Source organism: Mirounga leonina, unplaced genomic scaffold, assembly GCF_011800145.1.
Source record: "Mirounga leonina isolate KUSES-001 unplaced genomic scaffold, KU_Mleo_1.0 Mir_127, whole genome shotgun sequence".
NCBI classification, from domain to species: domain Eukaryota; kingdom Metazoa; phylum Chordata; class Mammalia; order Carnivora; family Phocidae; genus Mirounga; species Mirounga leonina.
This window is the reverse complement of record NW_023270316.1, coordinates 69,168,678-69,184,903: the sequence shown is the minus strand read 5'-3', so window position 1 is coordinate 69,184,903 and position 16,226 is coordinate 69,168,678. Positions and strand designations below refer to the sequence as shown.

General features: G+C 38.1%; 1 protein-coding gene across 12 annotated transcripts in view; it reads left to right on the top strand.

The window, feature by feature from the left end:
* Nucleotides 1–16,226, top strand: part of FRY (FRY microtubule binding protein) — a 347,615-nt gene that overhangs the window by 206,341 nt on the left and 125,048 nt on the right. For all 12 annotated transcript variants that reach the window (XM_035003581.1, XM_035003580.1, XM_035003582.1 and 9 more), the window contains 4 exons: nt 444–530; nt 6,261–6,432; nt 7,920–8,052; nt 12,069–12,176. In XM_035003581.1, the coding sequence (XP_034859472.1) occupies nt 444–530; nt 6,261–6,432; nt 7,920–8,052; nt 12,069–12,176 (500 nt within the window). The remainder of the gene's footprint in view (nt 1–443; nt 531–6,260; nt 6,433–7,919; nt 8,053–12,068; nt 12,177–16,226) is intronic.

The following is a 16,226-nucleotide window of genomic DNA, read 5'->3' as shown; positions in this document are numbered from 1 at the left end:
CACTTAACGACTGAGCCACCCAGGCGCCCCTTGCAGTGGTATTTTTAAAAACACATTTTAAACTGAGTTTCAAGAAGTTATCAGCATTTGTAACACAAGCAGGAAGTGTTGAGACTGTGTAAAAGCCCAGACACTCCAGGTGTTTAGGGTTTTCATTTTGGGGGATTTGTTTTTTGTTTTGTCATTAGCCATTCCATGCTTTAGGGGCTAATTCCACATATTATATAATGAAAACATCTTTGTGCACCACATGAAAACAGAGGCAGCTTCACCCAAGGTTCCAGTGGGCATGGTCTTCCTTCAGGGACTCTCTTGACACATAAAATTGAGCAGTATCTTGCTTCTTTTAGCAGCCAGCTGTTTGGTACCTAGAATGAAAATAGACATTTCACGTTGAATTTGTATTTTAATATCTTTGTTTTGTTTTCCCTTTTTCACTACAGGAACGCTTAGATTTTGCAATGAAAGAAATTATTTTTGATTTTCTTTGTGTGGGAAAACCAGCAAAAGCTTTCAGTCTCAATCCAGAGGTATGAATGATCCTTTTATATACTTCTAACAGAGCATGTAATGACAGAGCCATACCTTTGCTTTGTAACTTTGGGGGATAGGGCAAAGGACATTTCTCTAAAAAGTCTTCTGTTTGTTTCTGTCCATGTTATGTGACTAAATAGTATAGATGATGGAATTTCAGAAGTCCGATTTTGGATGAATAGACTTAGAATGATGGCAGGTTGATGCGCTACCATATTCAGTTCTTGTAAAATAGAGTAAACCTTGCCCAAAAAAGATAATCTGCCACTACAAGTCAGGTTGTTTTATTTAGTCAGTACTTATTTAAATAGTCAGTTACATAACTATTTTGATGCAGATTAACAAGTTGAGTATTGGGAAGTGATGAAACAGAGAAGAATGAATACATGTAATAATAAAATACTAAAATCCAGTGAAATTGAATCATGTATAAATATATGTTTCTGTGACAGCATCACAGCTCAAGGGCCAGGCAGATCGTGGAAATGATGGGTATGACACACAGTTGGAGTGACCTATGCAAATGAGAAGCACATTCAAGTTTAAACTTTAAAAACACTGTGGGCCAACAGAACCGTGCCTGGCAGGCTGCCTCTTCGCAGTCCTTTCCCTATGATATTGTAGAAAGAACACTGAACCAGAAGACAGCAGTATTAGATTTGCTCTTGACACAGGCTCTACCACTTTTACTGGCTATATGACATTTATCTCTCTGAACTTCAGCTTTTTTTGCCAGTAAAATGAACAAAATACTTTTCTAGATCACCTCATGGAATACTTGTGATATTGTGACATTACAAACTCTTAAGCCAAAAAAAAAAACAAAACCACCATAGTTTGGTTTTGTTTGTTTTTTTTAAGACTGTTCCTATCATCACTGTGATATTGTCTGGCTCCTTCATTCTGTCAATGAGGACAGAGGCTCAAAATCAGCAGCTGGTTAGCAGTAAGAGGAACCAGGTCTCCTGGTTTCCTTATGCTTCTTCCCACCACAGCCTGTATTCTCTTCTTGGTGCTAAGGTTGCCATATATCTAGGGATACATGGAGGAGCCCCAAAATGGGAGTTTGGGAGTTTTTGTCTGGTGTCTAATGATATCACGGTCTTGTGAAATGGCTGCAGCCAGGGTCAATGGGCCAAGGCGAGAGGGACAAAGTCTATGCAAATCCAGGGCATTTGGGCCGTAATGAGGCCCAGGACTCTATGCTGAAGAGCCTTGTCCTGCTGGAAGGTTTCTCAAAATGTTTTTCACTTCTCAGGAGTCCTGGCTTTACTATCTTCAACAATGCTCAGAACTTCCAGGTTATTAGTCTAAAAAGAACATATTAAAAGCTACCATCAGTATCACCATGTATAAAACTTACCCTTTTTTCTTCCCTCGAACTCCTCAATCAGTGATTAATTAGTTAACCTCTTTGTGCAGAGCAGTTGGAAATTTGGGGTTTTTAATGTTAAAAACTACAAAAAGATATTTGAGTATCTTCTTTCATTTCTCTTGAGCTTATAGGGTTAAGAGAGAGTTTATCTGTAGTTGGTAATTAGAAGCTTAAAGGCATATTTAGGACCCCACTCAATAGCACACAGAAGGATGAGAATAGTCTATAAAGCAGATGTCACACACTTGATAAAATATGTTGTAGGGCACAGCTTCTCAAGGAATATATTCAGTTTGTGTCTTAAATAATATTTTGGAAATAGCTTGTGGAACAAGGCCTGGAGATGTAAAGGATTCTCTTACTACAAAGTCTACAGTGCACCACCATTCAACAATTAAATAATTTCCAGTTACGTGTCTCACTTTAGTTCAGACCAAGATGGCTTCCTATATGCATCCTCATCATCATAAGAATTTACTCATCTGTGAGAAGTTTCTAGGCCACCCATTTCTCTCATTCTTGCCTTGACCTAAAATAACATGGACCTGGAGGTCCTAGCCAGTCCCAGAGGCAAAAAGAAGAAATAAAAGGTATAAGGATTGGAAATGAAGAAATAAAACTCTTGATTCACTGACAACATGATTGCCTATGTAGAAAATACCAAAGGATCTACAGAAAACCTACTTAACTAATAATCATTTGAGAAAGTTTGCAGGATACAAGATAAATATATAGGGACACCTAGCTGGCTCAGTCAGTAGAACATGCAACTCTCGATCTCAGGGTCGTTGAATTCAAGCCCTATGTTGGGTGTGGAGCCTACTTAAAAAAAAGATAAATATATAAAATCAATGTATTTTTATATTATGGTAATGAAAAATAGAAGTTGAACAACTTATAATAGCAATGAAAACAAAATATCAACAAAGCTAACAAATTATGTGTAAGATTTATATACTGAAAACTAAAAAACATTGAGGAAAATCATAGACAACCAAAATAAATGGAGAAAAATGTTTGTGGATTGAAAGATATCAAAATGGTCAGTTGTCCCCAAATTAATCTATATATTCAACTAATCCCAATAATAATCCCAATTAAAATCCCTATAGCATTTTCTGTAGAAATCAATAAACTGATTCGAAAATTTATATGGAAACTATAAGGAACTAGAATAACCAATGTAATTCTGAAAAAGAAGAAGAAAATTGGAGGACTGGCATGTCCTGGTTTCAAAACTTACTATAAAGCTACAGTACTATCATACTGGCAGAAGAGTAAATATAAAGACCAATGGAACAGAATAAAGAATCCAGAAAAAGATCCACGCATAGAAGGTGAATTTATTTTCAACAACATTTTCAAGCTGTTTCCATGGATAAAGTCTTTTCAATGAATGGTGCTGGACCACTGGACATCCACTTGCAAAATAATGAACTTCAGCCCATAATTTGCACAGTAAGCAAAAATTAAGTCAAAATGAATCATAAACCTAAATGTAAAATCCAACATTGTAAATCTTCTAGAAGAAAACATAAGATAAAAGCTTTGTGACCTTTGGTTGGGTGAAAATTTCTTGGGACACAAAAATCATAAATCATGAAAGAAAAAAATTGATAAACATCATCAAAATTAAAAATGCCTGCACTTTAATAAAGACTGTTATTAAAGTATAGAGCTACTGACTGGGCAAAAATACTTGCAAAACACATATTGATAAAGCACTTGTACCTAGAATATGAAGAACTCTCACAACACAACAGTGGGAAAATAAACAACCCAGTTTTTTAAATGAGCAAAATGAAGAGCCTCTTCCCCAAAGAAGAAATGCAAATGACCGATAAACTTATGAAAAGATGTTCAGCATTGTTAATCATTAGGGAAATGCAAGTTAAAACCACAGTGAGATGTGCTGAGAGGGATTTGGAGCATTTGGAACTTCATACTACTTTGGTGAGAATGCAAAAAGACACAATCATTTTAGAAAACAATTTGGCAATTTCGTTTAAGGTTAAATGTACACTTACCCAATGATCCAACATTTCTACCCCAAGGTATTTATCTAGGAGAAATTAAAACTCTGAAAGTGTGGAAAGGTTTGTATGAATATTTATAGCAGCTTTAGTAATAGCCACTAAAAATAGGAAAGCAATTAACGTTCAGCAACTGGTGAGTGCGTAACAAGTCGTGCATCATCAATATAGTGGAATACTATTCAGCAATGAAAATGGACAAACTACTGATTTTGCAACAGCATCTCAAAAGCTTGATGCTAAATGAAAGAAGCAAGACACAAAAGGCTATGTTCCATTAGATTCCATTCTGGAAAAGGCAAAACTATCAGGCAGAAATTAGACAATGATTGTCAGATGCTGGGTTGGGGGGTGGAGTGACTGTAAAGAGGCACGAGGGAACTTTTTGGGATGATGGAAATAATTTTGTATCTTGACTTTGATGGCAGTTACCTGACTACATAGGCTTCTCAAAATTCAAAGAATCATAAACTAAACTAAAAAGAGTGTGTGTTACTCTATGTGAATTATGCCTCAATAAACTTGACATTAAAAAATAAATGTGGAGACTCTAACCTACAGATATATAATTAACAGCAGGAACTCTTCAGGCACCTCACCATAGCCCTGTATGATCAATAGGTATTATTGCTCTCCTTTTACAGAAAGGAAGCTGAGACTTGGACTTGGAAAAGTTAAATGATTTCTTAAGGCCAGAGAGATAATAGAAGGGAGAGGTATGATGCAGAACTACCCAAAATACAAAAAGAAATTGTTTATGAAATTAAATAAAAAATATGTGTCCCAAACTATCCCATCTTACTTCTGCCTTTAGTGTTATCCAGAGGGAAGGAAAACTAAGAGAACTGGCCAGGGTGGTTCATAAACTGGATATACCACTTGCAAATAATTGAGGCTTGACCATTTACATCAGTCCATGGTTATTCTACTGATACTGCATTTCCTGAATTGAACATTCTACTTCCTTATCCAAAACGTTGCTGTGTCTTGAGAGAAATACACAAGCCTAGAACATATTTCATGAACTACTAAAATAAATGAGGAAATGAATGGACTTCCCTACACAGTTAAATTTTTTAAAGTTAATGCTCTTTCATTCTAGAAACTGGAGAGAGAATATTATTAAAGCCTATAAAATCATAAAGTACACGTTGCATGGATACAAATGAGCCAGAGAAATGTTCACCAAATCCTGGTTGAAATATCATTATTCCTTGAGGCTTGAATAAATAGTTCCAAAATGAATAGAAGTCTATGTTACTTTTTGTTATAGAATGCAACCATGTACCACAGAATAGGCATTTTGGACAAACCTGACTTGGACATTTAGCTTTCTACCTACTACTTATATGGCCTCAATTTCTTCACCTGATAAATGGGAATAATTACACATTCCTTGCATCGCTGTTTTAAAAATGAGAGTTAATGAGCAATTCCGGATACATTTTAGGGACTCGGTAAATTATAACTAGATTATCATTGTTGGTAGTAGTAAGTTTATTTTCTGCTGCAGGTGGTAGCCTACTCTGGAAACCTATTACTTCATATAATATATATTCATGTATTACTTCATGAAAATATGAGTATAAATGCGTTACACATGGCTGTTAAGGAAGTACAGATATTTTAGTACCTTCTGACCTTTTAAGACATTGCTATGGGTAGCAACTGTCTCACTGAGTCATCTTTCAGAGCCCATATTATGCCTTCCCTGAGCCTGAGGAAGATAATGATCTGGCCCAGAATGGCATTTCTTCTCATAAGCTCATGTGTTTTTTATCAGTAACACGGTTCAGTGGCATGGAATTTTTAAAATTCATTTTCAAACTTGCCAGTCTTTTTGAATCAAGAGTCCTCATCCCGCAATTCACAGCGGACCGTTTGTGTTTTGTGATTCACAGTTGGAATTCCTGTTGTTTTCATTCAGTCTTTGTGAATTAACACATGTGGCATTTTTCTCCCTCCAGGAGACATAGGAGTCCCTTGTTTTCCTCAGTTTACTTTAGTTGCAGCTGCCCCAGAGGACGGCTGCCTTTCCCTCTGAGGTGCACCAGAATTCCTTGGGTGTGACCATCTCAAACATACCTTCCAAGTAGGGTGAAAATCTTTCTGGTGGTTTTCTCGTGGTGCGCCAACAAACAGTGACAGGAACGTCATTTTACGCTCATAGGTTTGGCCTAAAGTCTTGTGCCTTCTAAATTACTTTCTCATACTAATCGGGATAGCACGCCATGCTGACTTCTCTCAAAGACTGATGGTTTAACTCAACTACAATAATTGGGCTTTTCTTTTTATCATGAACACATTATCTCTTACAGAGAATGAACATTGGTTTACGGGCATTCTTAGTAATAGCCGATAGCTTGCAGCAGAAAGATGGTGAGCCTCCCATGCCAGTGACAGGAGCTGTTCTCCCTTCAGGAAACACACTGAGAGTGAAGAAAACATATTTGAGTAAAACGCTAACTGAAGAAGAAGCCAAAATGATAGGTGGGTCTTAAAGGTGTGCTAGAGCTGGGCCTTGTTAAGCCCTTATAATGACCAGTGGAACCTTACCCTCGGTGAGATACACTGTTAAAAAAATTTTATAAAGTAACTGGCGAGACATTCCAACATTAATTGTTTTGATTGATTCATGCTGTGCTTTGTTTTTACTGCCCTTTAAACTTTCTGGAACTTCCTGGTAAACATTTTGCCATTTAAATGTTAGACTTTTATCTGTGGTCTTTTCAAACTCCTAATATTGATTATCTACATTTTACAGTAAATTTCTAAGCCATCTGTATCCTTTGGTAGATAATCCTGTTTATAAAGCAACCATATAAATATTCATTTGTTAGTTTGTTCATTTTTATAGTTCCTTTCCTTTTTTTTTTTTTCAGTAAGATTAGTTTAATCTGTGTTTTAAACATTCCAAATCCCACATGCGCCAGGTTATATTGTGGGTTTAGCCTACATGAGATTATTTTCTTTTTAGTTTAGCTATTTTAATCCAAAGAGATGATTTCTTCCTTGTTGAATACCTGAATTTAGAAACCTCCCACAACCTTTGTTAAGATAATTTTTATGTCAAACACCTGAGGGAAATTTGAGGAGACTTTTTGCTTTAAAATATTTATCTTTAATTATATTTATAATATAAATTATAGATTTATCTAATCTATAATTAGATAAAATTATTTATCTTTAATAAATAAAAATATTTATCTTTAATTTATCTTTAATTTATCTTTAAGATAATTATCTTTTAATTAAAAAGATAAAATATTTATCTTTAATTTCTGAACTCAAATGAGTTCAGAAAGATTTAATGCATGAGAAATAATCATTAATAATTATTTCATTGAAATACAAATTTTAAATACAAAGCAATTTGTTTTTCATTTGTATTATATACATAAATATATAAAATGCATATACATATATGAAATACATAGGCTATGCATATTTGTCTTCCATAGTAGAACATTGACACTGTATTTAATGAGAGCAGTAAAAATACTATAGCTAAAACTCATTTACCTTCATTTTAAAATTTAAAAGTCATTTTTATTTTACTAAAAGAATCCACACATACGTTTCAGAGAATAATAGTTATTACAATCCTAACCCCAAATGAGAATTAATTTTTATTTACATAATCAGTAACGATGGTGAATTTTCTTGTACTAACCAAAAACATAAAAATTCAAAAGTAAAACTTTCCATTTCCCTTTTATTTTAACTCTTCGAGAAAATAGTTCCCTCTGAACAATTAGAATTCCTGTTTATTAAATTCAAGTGATTATTTGGTGAACATCCACCAAGTCCAGGATACTATGCTAAGAGTTCAGCGGAAAAAGGATTGAATTAGGATCTGCTTAATGAATGACCCATAGATGGTCTACGGTAAAAACATGTCACAGAGGATGAACAAACTAGGATTTCATTCCTTGATGGATTTAGTCAAAGATGTAACTGTAATGCACGTTTTCCAGGCATGTCATTATATTACTCGCAAGTACGAAAAGCCGTGGACAATATTTTAAGGCACCTTGATAAAGAAGTAGGAAGGTGTATGATGCTAACAAACGTTCAGATGCTGAACAAAGAACCCGAGGACATGATCACGTGAGTACAGTGAGGACTGTTGTTAATTAGCCACGATGTACCAGCAGAGACTTTTCTCATTTATTCTTCCAAGTCATTCTGTATCTGTTCTCCTCTTCCTAGCATCAGAGTTCTGAGAAGTGGTAAGGATAGTAAGAATGTCCTTTGGCAGTATTTGACTAACTCGAAAGTGATCTATTTCAGTTACGTCTCAAGGATCATTAGGCCAGTAAGTTAGAAAATGGAGCCCAAGACTCTTTCACTGGGCCACATTTTCCAGAAGTGGTATTTTGCTCCCGAGCTCTATCACAGCCTGTGTGCAGTAATGTCATCACCAGTTCACAAACACTCTATCTTTATAAATTTCGAATCCACTTGTTTCTAGTGACCGTTCCTGAACTGCGAGAGTTAAATGTGCCTAATAACCTCTGTGCAACCATGTCATAGCAATACTGGATCTTAAAAACAAAAACAAAAACATCTGTAGTTTTGAATGTAGAAATCAAGTGTTCTTAGTCAAATTTTAAGCTGTGGCTTTGTAATTAGAACTCTGCCGAAGAAACTCATACAACTTGAATTTGCTGCTTTTGATCCGTGATGGCAGGAATTAGGATTAGGTTGTAACTTTACATTCTAAGAGACTTCAGACTTTGTTGTTGGACTATGAATTAAATTATATTTGACACCTGGGGCATAATTCCCCAAAAACATAATCGGGAAAGTTTCCTTTGGTCCTCTAGCATCTCCAGTTCCAAACACCACAGTTAGTCGGAAGGTTGTTACCTATACAGGGAAATTCATATTGTGGGTGTATATTTTAATTACAGTGGCAGCATATGAAAAATGAAGTATGACAAAACAAAACAATACAGGATAAGACAAAGTAAAGTATACAGAATTATTTTAAATCACATTTAGCAGTATATGAAGTTAAAAGGAAAACCCCCTTCTCAGAGCTCCACTTGATATCTGTGACCATTCCTTGACTCAGTGTGATTCCTTCCAGAACTTTCCCTTTGTCAACACAAATATATGTATATATGCATTTGCTGTACAAAAATGGGATTATACAATGCATATTATCCTGCAGCTTGCCATTCATTTGATTTAAATGATCACGTTTTTTTTTTTTAAGATTTTATTTATTTATTTGACAGAGAGAGACACAGTGAGAGAGGGAACACAAGCAGAGGGAGTGGGAGAGGGCTTCTCGTGGAGCAGGGAGCCTGATGTGGGGCTCAATCCCAGGACCCTGGTGGGATCATGACCTGAGCCAAAGATAGACGCTTAACCACCTGAGCCACCCAGCACCCCTAAATGATCACATTTAAATAATCACAAAAATTGAAGTTGACAAAGATGAATAACATTAGATGTATTGTCTCCAGCTCCAGTTCTTACCTCACAAATTGCCAGATTGTTAGTCAACCTTTAACCTCATTAGTATATACTTTTTCAATATATCAAAGCAATTTTCAATTGATAATGTAGAAGATATAAGAAATGCTTTTAAAACTTCTGCATTGTAGTTGTTTCCCCTAAAATTAGTAAAAGAAAAAAAAAAGCTTTTAAAGGAAAACTATATTTACAATCAAGAGATCATATAGGGTCGGGACCAAAAAAATATATTCAAAACCATAAAAAGGTACAGGTTTAAATGTAACTGTAAACATTTTGTTTGTATTTTAACCAATACCTTAAACTTTTTCTAAGATGATTCTTTACTTTTCCCTATTCATCTTGAGACCCCCCAAATAGGGCTAGGAATACTTTCCTTGCTACATTTTAAGGCAGGTCCCTGAGTGGAAAATAACTCATTGCTACATTTCCCAAAGACAAAAAGAAACATTGAAGAAACATAAGCATTTGGCAGAAGACAGTTGAGGTCCACACCATGCAAATGGAAACCATCATTGGAGTTGATAGTCAATCCTTCACTTTCCCATATCCTGGGTAGGGTATAAACTTGAATATTAGCATTCTATGGCTGCACCATTTCCATTCTTCATCCCCTTTGTGGTACATGATAATAACAGTATCTGTTCATAAAAATCATGTTTTGGGGGGTTCACTTCCTATAAAAGCCCCGAGAGGGGAGCCAGTTAAGTGTCCGACTCTTGATTTCCACTCAGGTCATGATTTCAGGGCTGTGAGATGGAGCCCTGCCTCAGACTCTGCACTCAGCGGGGAGTCTGCTTGAGATTTTCTCTCTCCCCCTGCCCCTACCCCCACCCCCTCATGCTCTCTCTCTAAAATAAATAAATCTTTAAAAGCCCAGAGAACAAGGACTGCAGTAGTAGGAAATCATGCACCCATTAGAGCTTCTAATCTAGGCTCTAGGGTTTTATCAGCTTGGAAGCCTGGCGGAATTTGCCTTACAAATTCAGGTCAACGGGGTCATCTGTTTTCCAACAGATATGAAAATAATCCCAGCTGTTTAAAACATCTGGTGTGCAAGCTAGGAGAACTATTTAAACGACTCACCATGTTGCAAATGAACAATTAAGAGCCGTCCTAGGCTCTAACTCAGTACAGCTATTTGAGAATGTCACCTGAAGACTTCTCATTCCTTCAGCTGATTAAAAACCACTGTGCAGGGGCACCTGGGTGGCTCAGTCATTAAGCGTCTGCTTTCAGCTCAGGTCATGATCCCAGGGTCCTGGGATCGAGCCCCGCATTGGGCTCCCTGCTCGGCGGGAAGCCTGCTTCTCCTTCTCCCACTCCCCCTGCTTGTGCTCCCTCTCTCACTGTGTCTCTCTCTGTCTAATAAATAAAAATTCTAAAAAAAAAACAAAACCCACCATGCAAAGGCTTCTTCTCTTTCCATGCAGAAAGGACTATGGAAAAGGACAGAAAATCACCCTATAACTTTCTGCAAAAATGGAGCATTTGAGAAGTCAATGTATATGTTTTATTTTTCACATGAACAGTTTTATATTCATTCCTAACAAAGTTAAACAAAGCCAGGCTAAAAAGCAAAACTGCTGTCTGGTTATAGAGAGGGTGGATTCTGCTTGCTGCATTTCTATTCTGACCACAGTTACTATTCCAAGAAAGAATGACTTTATTCTACTTTGCATTTTCATCATTGTCTTTGTGTCCTACAATAGCATTAATTTCATGACAGTTTTATATTTATTCTCAGAAGACTGAATTATCAGAATTTAAATATATTATTATGTTGTTATGTTAATATGTTGTTATATTTTATCACTTACGTTCTTTGAAGGATTTGATGGGTGGTGTAGTTTTTTCGTAAAGGTTCTTGATAAAATATGTGGTTAAGAATCAGTTACCTATTTAAACAACTAAAAATCAAAATAATTTGTCATAAAATGTAGTGTTCCTTCAGATTTTACAACAGAATGTAGAAGACGTTAATTATCTTTAAGCATTCATATTCTCAAGACAATAAAAAGAGGGAAGGAATCTCCATAGAGGTCAGACTCATCAGAGTAATTTTAAAACTCTAAATTGAGTGCACAACTATATATGTTTCAGGATTTTACTTGACATTATGAAAGACTTATTTTTGGAAGCACTTAATTTTTTAAATGACAGTGGGGACCTCCAGAGGAGAAGCATAACTCACTAGGGAGAGAAGCTTCCAGATGTCATGCTTGTTAGAGGTACCGTTCCTTGTATACACAAAAATCCTATTTTTAAATGCTGAGTGTAGGAATGACTGCACCATATTTGTTACATGCTGATGCATTTAGGCATGTTAGTGCATTCAGTATTTTAAGTGCAGTCCACAGGGACCAAAGCCCATGGAACCCAACTGAATGGCAAACTGTATGGTAGAATACTGTTGACATTGGCATTTCTCTTTCCGGATGTATACCTCTAAGAATCAAATCTTTGTATATTCTCTTAGAACTGGACAAGCTATAAAGGTCATAAACATTTGAGGGTAATATGCAGTAAACACCACACAGTGATTCAGAAGGCATGGATTCTAGTCTTTTTTCACATACTTGATTGATTTTTTAAAAACTTTTTATAGCCTTTGACCTATGTTTGTTTTCAAATTCTAGGGGCGAGAGAAAGCCAAAAATAGATCTTTTCAGGACCTGTGTTGCTGCTATCCCCCGACTGCTTCCTGATGGAATGTCAAAACTTGAACTTATTGACTTGCTGGCTAGGTAAGTGAGAACTGCCGTGGGTGTATTTGATTAAACTGATTGTAATCCTTTGTCATGAGTCCTAAAAAAAAAAAAAGAATGATTATTAAAAATTGACAAATATTTACTAAATGAGGCATTATTCTAGGTACTATGTATAGGTAAGGAGAAATAAAAAAAATGTTTTTTGTCTTTTCCCCATGTTCAAGGGGCTTAAAATCCAAAGTAAAAGCGAATACGTAAGCTCATAAGGTAACTAACAATCCAAGGCCTGAAATTGTGCAAACTAATGGCACAAAAAGTGTGATATGTGAGTTCAGTGGGTAGAGGGATTACTAGGGACTGAGGAAGTCAGCAGATCAGTCCTGGGAGAAGGTGGAGGTTGAGATAGGACTCAGAAAGGAAAAGCATGACATGAACAAGGGCACGGGGGTGGGGCCGGGAAATGAGGAGATGAATCTGCCTGGAGAAGAGTTCATTCAGGGTCTGATTCCCAGTCTGACGCCCATAGACCCCCAGGGGGCCAAGAAGGTGGGTAACAGGGATCCTTAACTAATTTTAGTGCTTCAGAAAGCTTCCAAAAGCCATATATGTATCACCCTCCCAACATTGTCTATGAGAATGCACAGTCCAATTAGAACCTCAAGTTAATTTGTTTTAAGTGAAATTATGTCGTTACAGTGAAATAAGTGTCATTTTTCTCATGTTGGTATGAAGTTCTAGCTGATAGTTATGTGTGTCTTTAATTTAAAAATCAGAAGTGACAGTACTTAAAAGCAATTTAGAATATGAAATCCTTAGAAACATGGGGCACATGAAGGGAATGGAATGAGGAAGAACAAAATCATCCTTAATTTGAAAAAAGAAAGAAAAAGAAGGAAGGAAGGAGAGAGAGAGAAAGAAAGAAAGAGAAAGAAGGAAGGAAGGAAGGAAGGAAGGAAGGAAGGAAGGAAGGAAGGAAGGAAGGAAGGAAGAAAGAAAGAAAGAAAGAAAGAAAGAAAAGAAAGAAAGAAAGAAAAGGGAATTTAGAAAGCCCAATGATGAAAAGACCTAGAAATAAGACTGGAGAGATAGGGGCACCTGGGTGGCTCAGTCTTTAAGCATCTGCCTTCACCTCAGGTCATGATCTCAGGGTCCTGGTATCGAGCCCCGCATCAGGCTCCCTGCTCAGCGGGAAGCCTGCTTCTCCCTCTCCCACTCCCCCTGCTTGTGTTCCCTCTCTTGCTGTGTCTCTCTGTCAAATAAATAAAATCTTTAAAAAAAAAAAAAAAAAAGACTGGAGAGATAGATTTTCAGTTAATCTTTACTATTAGCTGAGGCATTTGGACCGATGGAGTTTTAAGTGAGAGAATAATATGATAAAAAATATTTTAGGCTGGTTAATCTGATAATGGTGGAATAAAAGAAAGCCCAGAGAAGGATAACAAATATTAATGTTGACTGAATGAAAGATGCATTATGCATGACCTCGTTTGCCCGCATTCGCTAGCTCTCGGAGAGCACCCTTCCCATCAATATCCAAATGAAATAACCCAAGCCCTGGTCCCACGTGACTGCAGACCACCCATGGCCGCCCCACGGCTTCTGAGTATCTCCACGGAGCACCATGCTCCTGGTGATCGTGGTCATCATGCCCTCTGCTCTGGATGGCCAGTTTGGACTCCTACTGATCACTCCCTGCTGTCAGTTAATATCATTTGTAGCCACTGCCCTCTAAGCGTAGACACAGCTGCCCCTTTCCTCCTGCCGGTCACCACTAGCACAGGACGGTGCTGGCTTGTGAGGTTGACTGTTTCAAGCCCTGGTGCTCTCTGACCAAAGCTGTCCACCCTTTTAGCTGGCTTTGGTCACTGCTACCTGTAACCCCTTCTTTCCTGTCATCAGCAACCTCCATTCCACGTGTCCTTCTTTCTTCCATTCCATAGTTTAGGACATATTTTAAGAAGATTATGAAGTTAAAAAAAGATTTGCAGTCTAGGATTTTGCTGTGGGCTAACAACCAGAATGTGAGCGAAGAACACATTCATTGGAAATGGGGAAGCAGTGGAAGAGAGGGAAACATAAGCCTGGATCACAAAGGGGCTTCCAGCTCTGGGTGAGAAGATCTAAAGAGGAGCAAAGGGTAGATTTCCAAAGAATAAGAAACATGGTGATTTGGGAGTGGGGGAAGCTGAGGAAGAAGAGGCTAAGATACTACAGTATTGAGTGTCCCAAGATGCTGGCAAAGCCAGAGAGTAAGGAAATGCTGAGAGGCAGGTGTCAGGTGCCAAGGTTACCCAGAAATGTAAGAGCAGCCCATCCCTGTGCCAGGGATAGCGGCGGACGAGCTGCGTGAGTAGGAGTCCAGTGTGCACAGAAGAGGGGTTGCTGAGTGAAGGGGCTGGATGTGGCAGTGAGAAATTAGGGGACAGAAGACTGTTCCTCATGGCCTGTGAGCTTCCAGAGTATGGAAGAGCACCATCTGAGAGATTTGGAGGAAATACCAAAAAATGGGAATGAAATGGAATCATTTGGAAATCCTGAATTTTGTATCCCTGCTTTTGCCATTTTACTAGCCATGTGACCTAGACAAATTATTTAAGCCCTCAGACGTTTTTCCTTGATAAAATTGGAATAATAGTGGGGAGCCTGGGTTGGCTTAGTGGGTTAAGCATCTGCCTTCGGCTCACGTCATGATTCCTGGGTCCCAGGGATCAGGCTCCCGCTCAGCAGGGAGTCTGCTTCTCCCTCTCCCTCTGCCCCTCCCCTCACTCCTGCTCTCTCTCTCTCTCTCTCTCACTCTTTCTCTCTTTCTCTCTCAAATAAATAAATAAAATCTTTTTTTTTTAAAGATTTTATTTATTTATTTGACCGAGAGAGACACAGCGAGAGAGGGAACACAAGCAGGGGGAGTGGGAGAGGGAGAAGCAGGCTTCCCACCGAGCAGGGAGCCCGACGCGGGGCTCGATCCCAGGACCCTGGGATCATGACCTGAGCCGAAGGCAGATGCTTAACGACTGAGCCACCCAGATGCCCCAAATAAAATCTTTTTTAAAAATTGGAACAATACTGCCTCTTTCATAAGATGGTGGAGAAGGCCACGTGTCATAGACATGCGCTTTGGTTAATCCAGGGGAAAATGTGTCAGCAGGGAAAAAGCAGCTATCAGTTAAACTGAAGCAGAAGGAAAGTTCGCTGACGTTGGTGAAGTTCTAATTGGAGATGATCATGTGCACGAGGCCTTTGAAATACTAAGTTTTTTAAATGTCACGCAGCGTTCAGGTACAGCCCCTGACACTATTTTGCTGTGACTCTGTGTGGGAGACTCTTACCCCTGGATCACTCTGATCCCCGAATCCAGTGATGCCTGGATCTGCAGACCATGGTGCCAGGCATGCCAGAAGGGAGTTCTGTTAGACGTGTTGGAATGTCAGTGCTATTTATGGTGCTTCGTGTTTATTATTATGTACATTCTGACAAAGCTCAAAGCAGTGGGTACTGTTTTTATGAGGGGAAAGAGCAAATAAACATTCTTGAGAGTTCAAGGCTTAGAAATCAAGAAAGTGACTGTACTTATATGGGAAGCTCATGAAGAGGCCTTTTCCATAGACTTTAAAAGAAGCTGGAGGCTGTTCTCCCCAAGGGAAAGATAATGGAGTGCTCGACCTACACATTGGGTCCTGTTAACCTATGAGAAAAATGAGCCCCTTCAGATCTCCTTGAGAGGGTCAGAGGACAAAATGAAGAAATTCAACAGCAATAAATGTGGATTTCCAGTCTGTAGGTACTTTATTCCCCCAGAGTCCACTCACATTTGGACTGAGTTGACTCTTGAGATGATACACAGTCTAGTCAGAGAGGTATGAGAACTTTTAGTTCAGATGCTTCACGGTCACATCCATGGTACATTTCTACTGGAGAAAAACTTGGTTTTCTTTATTTTTTTTTTTAAAGATTTTATTTATTTGAGAGCGAATACAAGTGGGGGAAGGGGAGGGACAGAGGAAGAGGGAGAAGCAGACTCCCCCCTGAGCAAGGAGCCTGACGTGGGGCTCAATCCCAGGACCCTGGGACCATGACCTGAGCAGAAGG